The 13,525-nt window shown below is 41.7% G+C and overlaps 1 protein-coding gene across 13 annotated transcripts in view; it reads right to left on the bottom strand.

Moving 5' to 3' along the window:
* The window catches only part of SUSD1 (sushi domain containing 1), a 180,932-nt gene that overhangs the window by 85,384 nt on the left and 82,023 nt on the right, over positions 1-13,525 (bottom strand). For 10 of the 13 annotated variants that reach the window (XM_055271447.2, XM_055271452.2, XM_063636090.1 and 7 more), the window contains one exon: positions 1,390-1,569. The exons of the other annotated variants lie outside the window; for them this stretch is intronic. In XM_055271447.2, the coding sequence (XP_055127422.2) occupies positions 1,390-1,569 (180 nt within the window). The remainder of the gene's footprint in view (positions 1-1,389; positions 1,570-13,525) is intronic. 13 annotated transcript variants of the gene reach the window in all.

The raw sequence follows: 13,525 nt of genomic DNA, 5'->3' as shown, positions 1-13,525 counted from the left end.
ATGGACAAGTACCATGTGAGATACCTACAGCAGTCAAATTCACAAGAGACAGAAAGTAGAAGGGTGAGGTTCCAGGGGCTGTCAGGAGGGGCAAATGGGGAGTTGTTGTTTAATGGGTATAAAGTTTCAGTTTTGCAAGATGAAAAAGTTCTGGGGATTGGTTGTGCAACAACATGAGCATACATAAACACTACTGAACTGCACACTTAAAAATAGTTAAGATGGTGTATTCATCAGTTTCATGTTGCTATAAAGGAATACCTGAGACTAGGTAATTTATAAAGGAAAGAGGTTTATCCAGCTCATGGTTCTGCAGGCTGTACAGGAAGCATGGCACCAGCATCTGCTTCTGGTGAGGGCCTTGGGAAGTTGACCATTGAGGCAGAAGGTGAAGAGGCAGCAGGCATGTCACACAGCAAGAGAGGGAGCCAGAGAGAGAGAAGGAGGTGCCAGGCTCCTTTTAACAACCAGCTCTGATGTGAACTAAGAGCAAGAACTCATCACCAATGGGAGGATACAAAGCCATTCCTGAGTGATCTGCCCCCATGACCCAAACACTTCCCACCAGGCCCCACCTCCAACACTGGAGACCGCATTTCAGCATGAGATATGGAGGAGACAAACATCCAAACTATATTAGATGGTAAGCCAGGCATGGTGGCTCACACCTGTAATCCCAGCACTTTGGGAGGCCTAGGCAGGCAGATCACTTGAGGCCTGGAGTTTGAGACCAGCCTGGGCAACATGGTGAAACCCCATCTCTACTAAAAATACAAAAATTAGCTGGGCCTGGTGGCGGGCACCTGTAATCCCAGCTACTCGGGAGGCTGAGGCAGGAGAATCACTTGATCACTGCAACCCGGGAGGCGGAGGTTGCAGTGAGCTGAGATCGTGCCAGTGCACTCCAGCCTGGGTGACAGAGCAAGACTCCATCTCAAAAAAAAGAAATAAAACTACATTAGATGTTAAATTTTACGTTTTATGTGTGTTAACACAATTAAGAAACATTAAAAAACTATTTTTCATCATACCACCTTTTCTCTGAAAAGTGGTCAACAGGTGTTAAGTTAGGAGCATGCCCCTCTGAGAAAATGGTTCATGGAGAAAAATGTCTCAGCCAGTCAAGCAGAGGGGACAGGAATCACAGCGATGTAAGGTAAGTCTCAAAAGATGGATGCATAACATTATCCATCCAACTTATTTTTCCAACCCACCCTCTAAATCTTCAGGATTTAGCTGACAAATCTAAAGCCAGGTACACAACCAGGTAAATAGCAGAGCTGGGTACAGTATGTAGAGTGAAGCAGCAATCAGATAGTTTTAGGCCCTCGGCTCCCACTGGCTGTTTTGTTCCTGGGTAGCAGGATCCCAGAAGAACAGAATCTGTACCTGTGCATGTTAAAGTACTTTTTCTCCAGGTGCCTTTCTCTGTACAAACAGAAGTGATCTTTCCTCCAGGGCTCTCAAAGCCCTCTTGACAGACATAGCGAGCCACACCGCCCAGCCTGGAGCTGTGATTTCCTACCAAGATGGCGTGCCGCATTTCTGGAGGGTTGCCACAGTTGATCTCTGCAATGGGAACCAACACAGCACTGGTTACAAGCCCTGACTTCCAGCCCTACAATTCATATCTTTAAAATAAATATTTAATAGTGATAGAGCCCACTCAAACAGGAAAAGAGAAAACACTAACCCCATCAAAGAATCCAATATAAGTATGTCTGAATTTTAAAAAATTTCCAAACATGCACACATAGAGAATAGTCAAATTATGCAATTATTTACTTATAAAGAATTCATTGATCTATGAAATAATATATCTGAGGGTCCTTTTAAATATTACAGTTCTCTAGTACATTTTACTATGTATCTTCAGACCATCAATCCCAGAATAGATGATAATGCAATTGTAGCAATTATTGCCAACTGACTGTTAAATAGAAGATATTCAAAATCTCTGAACTTTTTAAAGCAAATTAATGGAGAAAGTATTTACCTCCTAAGGATTCAACTTACATGCACCTTTCAAAGAAAAAAATCAGTTGCATAGGAGGAGACAAACCTGGAATTACAAAATTGATATGAAATTTTTTTCTCTACAACTCTGACTACTAAAAGACAATTAAATATTTACAAAGAACTATCTAGAGGTAAAAGATTATGACATAACCATTCTAGACCCAGCCAAACTATACTTCACTTAAGAGCCCAAGAAAGTCATTTTTAGATATTTCAGAATTTTAAAAAATCGATCCGTTTATCTTTTCTGGGAAAAAAAATCGAAAAGATGAATCAGAACAAATATCATAAGAATAAGTGTACAGGGCAGACAGGTTTTAGAGAAAACACCAAGGAACAATGAAATCAGCAAGATGTATGGATGTCTCCATAATCATTTAAATGTGACTGTAGAGCTTGATATAACTATTAGTAAAGGATTCTAGAACTAGGCTGGGCGCAGTGGCTCACGCTTGTAATCCTAGCACTTTGGGAGGCCGAGGTGGGCAGATCCCGAGGTCAGGAGATTGAGACCACGGTGAAACCCCATCTCTACTAAAAATACAAAAAAAAAAAAAACATTAGCCGGGCGTGGTGGCGGGCGCCTGTAGTCCCAGCTACTCGGAGAGGCTGAGGCAGGAGAATGGCGTGAACTCGGGAGGTGGAGCTTGCAGTGAGCCAAGATTGCACCACCGCACTTCAGCCTGGGTGACAGAGCGAGACTCCGTCTCAAAAAAAAAAAAAGGTTCTAGAACTAAAAGTTGAACAATGTAAAATAATAATAAAAATAAAATTTCAAATTATTTCAATAAAACCAGAGCAGTGAGTTGAAGGGAAGAAGTAAAGCATACTAATGTTTCATGCCACACAATAGTGCCCATGGATACAATGTTATTCAAGAAAGTATAATAAATATAAAATAAGATGGCACTAATAATTTCAAGTGTCACCAATAGTCCCAGTTATACCTAAACACAGAAAGAAAAAAAAAATCTGTTCTTCCATGGTAAGAGAAAAAAAAAAAAGAAAGAAAAAAAACTTAAGGCATTCTGGCGAAACATATGAAAAATACAACTGACAAACCAACCAACCAACCAAGCGACAACAAAACAGGTCTACCCTGGAGTCGTACTCTAATTTTTTCTATTTTCCTCCCTTTCTGATCCTTTATCCCACTTTCTTTTTCTTCCTCTTTCTTCTCCTTCTTCTTTGTCAAATAGAGGATTGAGTTATTATCATTGATCCATACAAAGTCCCTCTCTCATTTATTTTCTTTAATTCCCACCCCCCATTTCTATTCCCCGTCTTCCCATGGGCAACCTTCCTAATATGTTTGATATGCATCTTTTTGTTTGTATGTACTTTTAGAAAATGTTTATTGCTTTGTGTGCAAAAAAAATTTAAAAAAAAAAAACTTAAGGCATTCATTCTGATTTGTGATTTTCTCCCCAGTCTGTAGAAAGCCAAGAAAATTAAGCCCTCCTGACATCCAGGCTTTTTAAACAGAAGTCCTTTTATTGAGATAACAGCATTCAAACTAGAGAAAATCACATAACCTGTTCCCATACCCCCATCAGCCATCCTTGGCCTTAGAAACAGATGGCTTCTTTTAAATAAGCCTCTGATACATAATGTGTGGATTTAATGGAATTGCACTCTTTTCCATCCCATTATGGATGCTTGGTCTGTTGCCGGGCTCCAGAGTTATTTCCAGGAGGGAGGTTTCCCAAAGCAGGATCTCATCTAATTTCCAACCCTGTCTATCTCTCATGTCCCATGTTTGCCCACAGAGCTTTGGTTCCCTTTTCATGCATATTCACCAGACACAAGACCCCTTGGCCCTCATCATGTTTTCCCAGCATCAAACCTTTACACATATTTAATGGCCCAAGGCATTCCAAGAATGAATATATTTGTGTGTACACAAGCAACCAACCAAAGAGATAGTTAATGTTTCATAAGACTGCCTAGTCACATTGTTGACATCTGAAACATCTTCTAATTTAAGACAGAGTTCAGTTACAGCAGGAAGTAGAGAGGACATCACTAAGGAGGTTGGAGGTATAGGTTCATGTACACTGAAGGTGGAAGGTTAAAGTGCTCAGTGGAGAAGTCTGGGAGGGAACCTAGTGAAAAGTCATTGGATTAGGAGAGAAGCACAAACACAAAAGGGATAAAAGTACAAAAGATAACCAGATTGGCTTCCATCTTGGATGTGACCAAGAATAATGGAAGGCATGATGACTTTGGTTGGGACTGCAAGATTTTTTTTTTAATTAATACCAAATATCACCCAATTGATAAGAAATCAATAACTTGTTCTCTAGGGATTAAGGCTCAAAGGCTCAGGTGGATGCCCCGTTAGGAAGCAGCTTGGACCTGTGGCTCTGTGAGTTTCCCATTAACAGAGCTATTCAAGTTGAACAATCCCTCAGCAAGAGACATTTAGAGAGGATTTCAGCATGGCTTGGATTAAACGCATGGTTCTAACAGCTATACATCTGAATCCCCTGGAAAGCTTTAGAAAAATGCACGTGCTGGAGTCCCACACCCACCCGGAGATAACTCTTCTGATTCAGTAGTACTGAATTGGGTTCTTGGTATTCAAATTTCTACAAAGCTCCAAATGTAATTTTGGCGCACACCCTCAGCTGAGAATCTGAATGAAATCCTGGTACAAATGGCTACCATTTGTCATCATATGCATTCCAACAGGATCCTAAGTATAAAGCATTAATATTCACAATACCCATCCATGTTAAGGGTTATTGTCCCCACTGTACAGGCGAAGACAGCTCAAAATGATTGAATGATACATCCAAAGTTACACAGGCAATTATGGGATGGCCAGGAGTTGAAGGCATGTCTTTTCCCTACAACCACAGCTTCTTGAAAGTTGGCCGGGCACAGGGGCTCACACCTGTAATCCCAGCACTTTGGGAGGCCGAGGCAAGCAGATCACTTGAGACTGGGAGTTTGAGACCAGCCTGGCCAACATGGCAAAACCCCATCTCTACTAAAACTACAAAAATTACCCGGGCGTGGTGGCACATGCGCCTGTAATCCTACTACTCAGGAGACTGAGGCACAAGAATCACTTGAACCCATGAGGCAGAGGTTGCAGTGAGCTGAGATTGTGCTACTGCACTCCAGCCTGGCCAACAGAGTGAGACTCCGTCTCAAAAAGAAAAAGAAAACTGCTGTTCCAACTCTGAAATCCTATAGTCCCCGTGCCTCCCATCTCAGCTTACTCTCCTTTGCTTTTGCACTCACACCTTCTTCTGCAGGTGCACTCTTTCTCCCTTACACTGAGCAAAGTCCTTCCCCGTGCCTGATCTGCTCCATGACTAACAAAGGGATCCTATCTTCCTCTGAACTTTTAAGATCCATGTTCGTTTGTTTATTTATTCCTGTTTATTGAGTGCCTAGTACATGCTAGCCATTATAGCAGTGAACAAAATGGATAAGATTTCTGCCCTCATGGAGCTTAGGGAGAGTCAATAGACAAAAAATAAATAAATAAATAAATAAGTCAACACATAACTGTGATTGTGGTAAATGCTATATAGAAATAATAATAACAATTATTATTAAGTGATAGGATGGGGAAAACTTCCATTGTTGTTGTCGCTGTTGTTGCGATCTCACGCTATTGCCCAGGCTGGAGTGCAGTGGTGCCATCACAACTCACTGCAGCCTTGACCTCCCGGGCTCAAGAAATCCTTCCACCTCCGCCTCCCGAGGAGCTGGGACCACGGGCATGTACCACCATGCCCAGCTAATTTTTCAGTTTTTTGTAGAGACGGGGTCTCTCTGTATTGCCCAGGCTGGTCTCGTACTCTCGGACTCAAGCGATCTTACCAGCCTCAACTTCAAAAAAACATTTTTGTTTGTTTTTTGTTTATTTTTGTTTTTGTTTGTTTGTTTTGAGACAGTCTCACTCTGTTGCCCAGGCTGGAGTGCAGTGGCACGATCTCAGCTCATTGCAACCTCTGCCTCCCAGGTTCAAGTGATTCTCATGCCTCAGCCTCCCAAGTAGCTGGGAATACAGGCATGCACCACCACACCCGGCTAATTTTTTGTAGTTTTAGTAGAGATGGGGTTTTGCCATGTTGCCCAGGCTGGTCTTGAACTCCTGAGCTCAAGTGATCTGCCTGCCTCAGTCTCCCAAAGTGCTAGGATTACAGGCATGAGCCACCACACCCGGCCTACAATTTTTTTTTTTTTTTTTTTTTTTTTTTGAGATGAAGTCTCACTCTGTCACCCAGGCTGGAGTGCAGTGGTGGTGCAATTTTGGTTCACTGCAACCTCCATCTCCTGGGTTCAAGCAATTCTCCTGCCTCAGCCTCCTGAGTAGCTGGGATTACAGGTGCCTGCAACCACACACCCAGCTAATTTAGTATTTTTAGTAGAGACAAGAGTTTCATCATGTTGGCCAGGTTAATCTCAAATTTCTGACCTCAAGTGATCCTCCCAGAAAAACTTTTTAAATAGAATAGTAGTCAGAATGATTTGATCTCTCTGAAGAAATGACACATTCATTAGGACCTGAAGGATGGCAATGAGCAAGCCATGTTTGGGACCAAAGGAAGAATATTTCAATCAAATGAAAGAACCAATGCAAAGACCCTGAGATAAGAAAGCTCTTGGTGGGTTCCAAAAGGGGAAAAGCAACCTGCGTAGCAGGAGCCTAGTTAGTGAGAGGGAGACTGGCATGAGATGAAGGTGGAGAAAAAAGCAGAGCCAAACCACACAGGGCCTTATAAATCTTGGGCTTTATTTTAAAAGCAACTGAAGCTCTTGTTGGGTTTTAAGTACAGGAATGAAAAATCTGATTTAGGTTTTTAAAAGACCACTTCGGCTGTTAGGTAGAGAAAGGTTGGGAGAAGAATAGGAATAAAAAAAGAGACATCACGGTGAAACCCCATCTCTACTAAAAATACAAAAAAATTAGCCGGGCGCGGTGGCAGGCGCCTGTAGTCCCAGCTACTCGGGAGGCTGAGGCAGGAGAATGGCGTGAACCCGGGAGGTGGAGCTTGCAGTGAGCCGAGGTCGCGCCACTGCACTCCAGCCTGGGCAACAGAGCGAGACTCCGTCTCAAAAAAAAAAAGAGACATCAGCCAGGGTCTACAACAGTAGCCCAACAGAGAGATGATATAGTCTTGGATGGACTTCAGAGGGGATGGAAATGGAAGGAAGAGATGGATTTGCAATGTATTCTGGAAACAGAACTGAATGTTCGTGGTGATAGTTTGGATGTGAGGGTGAGAAGGGAGGTGGAATCAAGACTATTACCTACACTTAGAGATGCAGGAAGTATAGAGTATTATCTATTCTTTCTGTTGTTTCGAGGTTTTTGTTTTGTTTTGAGACAGGGCCTTACTCCTGTCGCCAAGGCTGGAGTGCAGTGGCACAATCACAGCTCACTGCAGCTTCAACCTCCTGGGCTCAAGTGATCCTCCCAGCTCAACCTCCCAAGTAGCTGGGACCTCACATGTGCACCACCACATATGGCTAATTTTTGTATTTTTTGTAAATATGGGGTTTCACCATGTTGCCCAGGCTGGCCTCAAACTCCTGGGCTCATGAAATCTGCCTACTTTGCCCTCCCAAAGTGCTGGGATTACAGGTGTGAGCCATCACTCAGCTGAGTATTATCTATTCTTATACAAGTATTATCTATACTGTTCATATGACCTTTATTCCCTGCCTTGCAGATTTAGTGTCTCTTTATGAATACATGTCTTCACAAATATATGGACAGTTCCTCAAGGACAGAGTCTTTGTCTTATAATTCTTGTACTCCACAAGGTCCGCTTAAAATCGTATGTTTTACACCATTGTTCATTGATAGCTTGCTACTACTTTATCACAGTTCAAGATGCAACAAATGCTGCTATGATATGCCAACAGCCCCTCAGGAAGAAACCAGACATCAGTAGATCATAAGTCCAAATAACAGGACAGACATTACTTCTATATTTATTATCCAACACAGGTAATTCACACGTACCAAACACCAAGTAGATGAGAGCTGAGAAAAAGCCCCACAAAAGCCAGTATCAATTTTGTGCCAGGGAATTATAAGAAAGTTGTTCAGGCCTCAATAATTTTAATAATAATAGCATTCAGCCAGGCATGGTGGCTCATGCCTGTAATCTCAACACTTTGGGAGACCAAGGCAGGAGGATTGCTTCAGCTCAGGAGTTCAAGACCAGCCTGGCAAACATGCTGAAACCCTGTCTCTACTAAAAATACAAAAATCAGTCAGGTGTGGTGGCGCATGCTTGTAATCCCAGCTACCTCGTAGGCTGAGGCAGGAGGATCGCTTGAACCTGGGAGGCAGAGGTTACAGTGAGCCAAGAATGCACCACTGCACTCCAGCTTGGGCAATAGAGCGAGACTCCATCTCAAAAATAAGAGAAGGGGAGGGGAGGGAAAAGGAGGGGAGGGAACAGGAGGGGAGGGGAAAGAGGAGAGAGGAGAAGGAAAGGAGAGGGAGAGGAGAAGGAAAGGAGAAGGAAGGAAAAGAAAGAAAAGAAAAGAAAGAAAGAAAAGAAAGGAAGGAAAGAAAAGGAAGGAAGGAAAAGAAAGAAAAGGAAAGAAAGGAAGGAAAGGAAGGAAAGAAAGGAAAGGACAGGAAAGGGAAGAAAGAGAGAGAATATAGCATTAATTGAAATACTCCCAAACACAAGGTAGTCTGCTAGATATACACTACCTTATTTATTCCAACAGAAAATCCTACAAAGTAGCCAAGCGAGGTGGCTTATGCCTGTAACCCCAGCACTTTGGGAAGCTGAGGAGGACGGATCGCTCTGAGCTCAGGAGTTCAAGACCAGCCTGAGCAACATCTCTACAAAAAAAAAAAAATACAATAACTAGCCAGGCATTGGTGGCTCGTGCCTGTAGTCCTAACTACTCGGGAGGCTGAGGTGGAAGAATCACTTGAGCCCAGGAGGCGGAAGCTGCAGTGAGCCAAGATCGCACTACTGCACTCCAACCTAAGTGACAGAGACCCTGTCCCAAAAAAAACAAAAACAAAAACAAAAAACAAAAAAAGAAAATCCTTCAAGGTAGGTGGGTTTTTTTCATATAGTTTACAGATAGGAAGATGGAGGCCCTAAGAGCTTAAGTCACATTCAAAGTCACACCATTCATAAAAGAGCTGATATTCAAACTGTGGTTTGTGTGACCTCAAAGTCCAGGCCCAGTAAATCTGGGCAGCTTCACCATGAAGGGCTCCACCTAGGCCCTGACTTGGTTCTCTAACCTTACAGGTTACCTAAAACCTAAGGAGAAAAGGTTGCCTGAATAAGCATTCAAGTCAGTCTGGAAGGGTTTGATGACAACGCCTCCTGCCCAATCTTGTCTCCAAGAACTTTCCCAGAGCAAGAGAGCTGCTGGAAATAGATGTCTCTCTGTAGCTCTGTGACTCCCTGAAACCTTCTTGGGCCTGGTGTTTAACCCTACGTACGACATTAGAGTCTGGCCTGGGGCTTGCCTAGAATGTGACCCCGTCACAGACATTCCCAGCTACTGCCACTTCTGCTCAGACCAAATGGCATCCAAGAAAATAGGTAGTTCCTACTAAGAAATACTCAAAAATCAATCCAACAGACGCCACAGTGGGAAATAAAAATATAATCCTATTTAATACATAAAAAACCCCCAAAACTCTTACTATCACAAGGAAATAAACATTTAAAAGCAGTTTATACCCCCAAGGAAGAAAAAATAAGCAGTGCAAATTTACATTGCATATGCATAGGGGCATTCATTAAAGCACATGTTTCTCTGGCTAATTACGTTATTAAGTAACAACGTTTGCATCTGCGTCAGAAATACAGTCAACTAATTATGAGCATGGCTGGGAATTTTCCCTTACTCTCCCATTGTCTGTGATTTTATTCAAATAATCAGCTTCAAAATAGGACTCCTGGGGGAGTGAAGGAGAATGTGTTGTGCTGGTTTCAAGGCCAAATTTATAATATAACTTATATCTCATATCGTGAAGATAAAAATGTTTATCACAGGGCTAGCTTTCATAGTCTATCAAGGAAATATTCCAGAAGGAAATTTGTTTGATGAAAGGTACAGGCAACTTACGGCATCTAATCAACAACTGACTGTATCACAAATGTCACCCATATTGGCTGCTGTTTATTATACGCATCAGCACAATAACATAGATTGATGACAGAAAGAATCTAGTAATATAAAGGCTCCATCTAAGGCTGTTTAGAGATCAATAAATAACAAGCTGAGAAAGAAAAAAAGTGACCAACAATGCCAATAAATTGAGGCAGACATTTTGCCAGCTGCCAGGGGAATGAATGATAGACCTATTCCATTTATTGGTATTGACCCCAAAATAAAATCTCCCAGAAAAATAAGCAAGTGCTATATGTAAAGCTTTGCAAAAGAGCAGAAGCAAGTGCTAAAAACTGAAGAAAATCACATTCGAGTCAGTTTTCATCTTTACCCAACAATAACAGAAATAAGTCTTTAGCGTGCCGTAGAATCCAGTCAGAAGGCTAACACATCACCTGGAAATTAATGGAATGTTGTAAGGGCCTAAACAGTCCAGGCAGATTAACACCAGGGTCTGCACAATGCTTATGTTCCAAATCAGATAATTCAGCATGATACCTATACTTACTTCATTTGTTTCATCTGGGAAAGTGTTCGCTCCCCAACTAAATGGTAAGCTCTTTCTGGGCTGTGCGTATACCCTGTATTTTTAAATATCCCCTGCAGTCCTTTGAATTATAAACATTATTTTAAACATAATCTTTGTGATGTTCCTGTGTAAGTACGTGGTCTAAGGAACCTTCGACAAAGTTTCATGTATCTTGTAGCATATCTGCATATAACCATGAATTTGACTGTTGAGGTTGGCCCCTCATTCCAGGATCCCTTGGGCACTAAATTACACATATCACTCATGGTGGAAGTTGGAATCTAATGTCTCAATATCTAGCAAGTTGAACTTAGAAAATGTTATACAGCAGAAAGAAAAAGGCTGGGTGCAGTAGCTCACTGCCGTAATCCTAGTACTTTGGAAGGCCAAGGCATGAGGATCACTTGAGCCTAGCAGTTCAAGACCAGCCTGGGCAACATGTTAAGACACCGTTTCTACAAAAATAAAAAACAAATTGTTTTAATTAGCCAGGCATGGTGACCCATGCCTGTAGTCCCAGCTACTCGGGAGACTGAGGCAAGAAAATCCCTTAAGCCCAAGAATTTGAGGCTGCAGTGAGCCATGATTGCACCACCACACTCCACCCTGGGCAACCTCATGTCTGAAAAAAAGAAAAACAAAGCCAGAGGCATTACATTACCAGACTTCAAACTATACTACAAAGCTACAGTAACCAAAACAGCATGGTACTGGTACAAAAACAGACACACAGGCCAATAGGCCAATGGAACAGAATAGAGAACCCAGAAATGAAGCCACACACCTGATCAGTCATCTTATCTTCCACAAAGAAGTCAACAATAACAAGCAATGGGGAAAGGACTCCCTATACATAAATGGTGCTGGGATAGCTGGCTAGCCATATGCAGAAGAATGAAACTGGACCCCTACCTTTCACCGTACATAAAAATTAATTCAAGACAGATTAAAGACTTGAATATAAGACCACAAACTGTAAGAATGCTGGAAGAAAAACTACAAAACACCATTCTGGACATGCGCCTTGGGAAATAGTTTCTTATTAAGCCCTCAGTAGCAATTGCAACAAAAACAAAAGTTGACAAGTGAGACCTAATTAAACTAAGGAGCCTCTGTACAGCAAAAGAAACTATCAACAAAGGAAATTGATAGCCTACAGAATGGAATAAAATATTTACAACCTATGCATCTGACAAAGGTCTAATATCCAGAATCTACAAGGAACTTAAACAATTCAACAAGCAAACAACAAATAACTCCATTAAAAAGTGGGCAAAAGACATGAACAGACATGTCTCAAAAGAAGACACACAAGCAATCAAGAAACATATGAAAAAATGCTCCACATCACTAATCAGAGAAATGCAAATCAAAACCACAATGAGATTCCGTCTCACACCAGTCGGAATGGCTGTTATTAAAAAGTCAAAAAATAACAGATGCTGGTAAGGCTACAGAGAAAAGGGAATGCTTATACACTGTCCGTGGGAATGTAAATTAGTTCAGCCACTGTGGAAAGTAATTTGGAGATTTCTCAAAGAGCTTAAAACAGAACTACCATTCAATCCAGCAGTCCCATTACTGGGTATATATCCAAAAGAAAATAAATCATTCAATCAAAAGGACACATGCACTTATATGTTCATCGCTGCACTATTCACAATAGCAAAGACATGGAATCAACCTAGATGCCCATCAATGGTGGACTGGATAAAGAAAGTGTGATACATGTACACCATGGAATGCAACACAACCATAAAAAATAAAATCATGTCCTTTGCAGCAACATGGATGCAGCTGGAGACCACTTCTAATATCCTAACCATATTAATGCAGGAACAGAAAATTCTAATATCCTAAGCACATTAATGCATGAATGGATAATCAAATACCACATGTTCTCACATATAAGTGGGAGCTAAACATTGGGTACTCATGGACATAAAGATGAGAATGACAGACATGGAGGACAAATAGAGGGAGGAGGGAGGAAGGGGGTTGAAACACTAACTGTTGGGTACCATGCTCACTACATAGGTGACAGGATCATTCATATCCTAAATCTCAGCATCACGCAATATACCCTTGTAACAAACTTGCACATGTGCCCCCTGAATCTAAAATAAAAGTTGAAATTATTTTAAAAAAAATGTGGCCAGGAACAGTGGCTCACCCCTACAATCCCAGCATTTTGGGAGTCCGAGGCAGGAGGATCACCTGAGGCCAGGAATTCGAGACCAGCTGGCCAACGTGGTGAAATCCCATCTCTACTAAAAATACAAAAATTAGCCAGGCGTGGAGGCAGACGCCTGTAATCCCAGCTACTCGGGAGGCTGAGGCAGGAGAGTCACTTGAACCCAAGAGGCAGAGGTTGCAGTGAGTCAAGTTTGCACCACTGCACCCCAGCCTGGGCGACAAGCGCAAACTCTGTCTCAAAAGAAAAGAAAAGAAAAGAAAAGAAAATGTTATTGCAGGCATAAAAGAAAAATGGGAGGGTTATAGTTTGCCATGAAGCACATTATCAAGAGTAGTTTATTAACTGCTCTAATGAGCTCATGAGTACCCAAAAGTCTACTTGCTCTTAAGGCAATAGAAAGAAAAACAGATTACTTTTTGATGCATTTTGTATTCTAAATTCTTCCATGAACTTTAACCTTGACTAACAATATATTTTCTTCAGATCGTATTCATAAAGCTCACTTGGAGGAAAAAGAAATTTTTCCTTTTCATATAACACTTATCACCAATAAATAGTGTCTAGTATGGAAACAACTGGAATCTGAACACTTCAGAAACTGCAGAGGAGGTGGTAGGGTGCGTAAAAGCATGAATATTAGGAGAAAAAAT

This window comes from Symphalangus syndactylus, chromosome 3, assembly GCF_028878055.3.
Source record: "Symphalangus syndactylus isolate Jambi chromosome 3, NHGRI_mSymSyn1-v2.1_pri, whole genome shotgun sequence".
In the NCBI taxonomy this organism is placed as follows: domain Eukaryota; kingdom Metazoa; phylum Chordata; class Mammalia; order Primates; family Hylobatidae; genus Symphalangus; species Symphalangus syndactylus.
The sequence above is the reverse complement of the archived record's forward strand: the minus strand, read 5'-3'. Positions and strand labels throughout refer to the sequence as shown.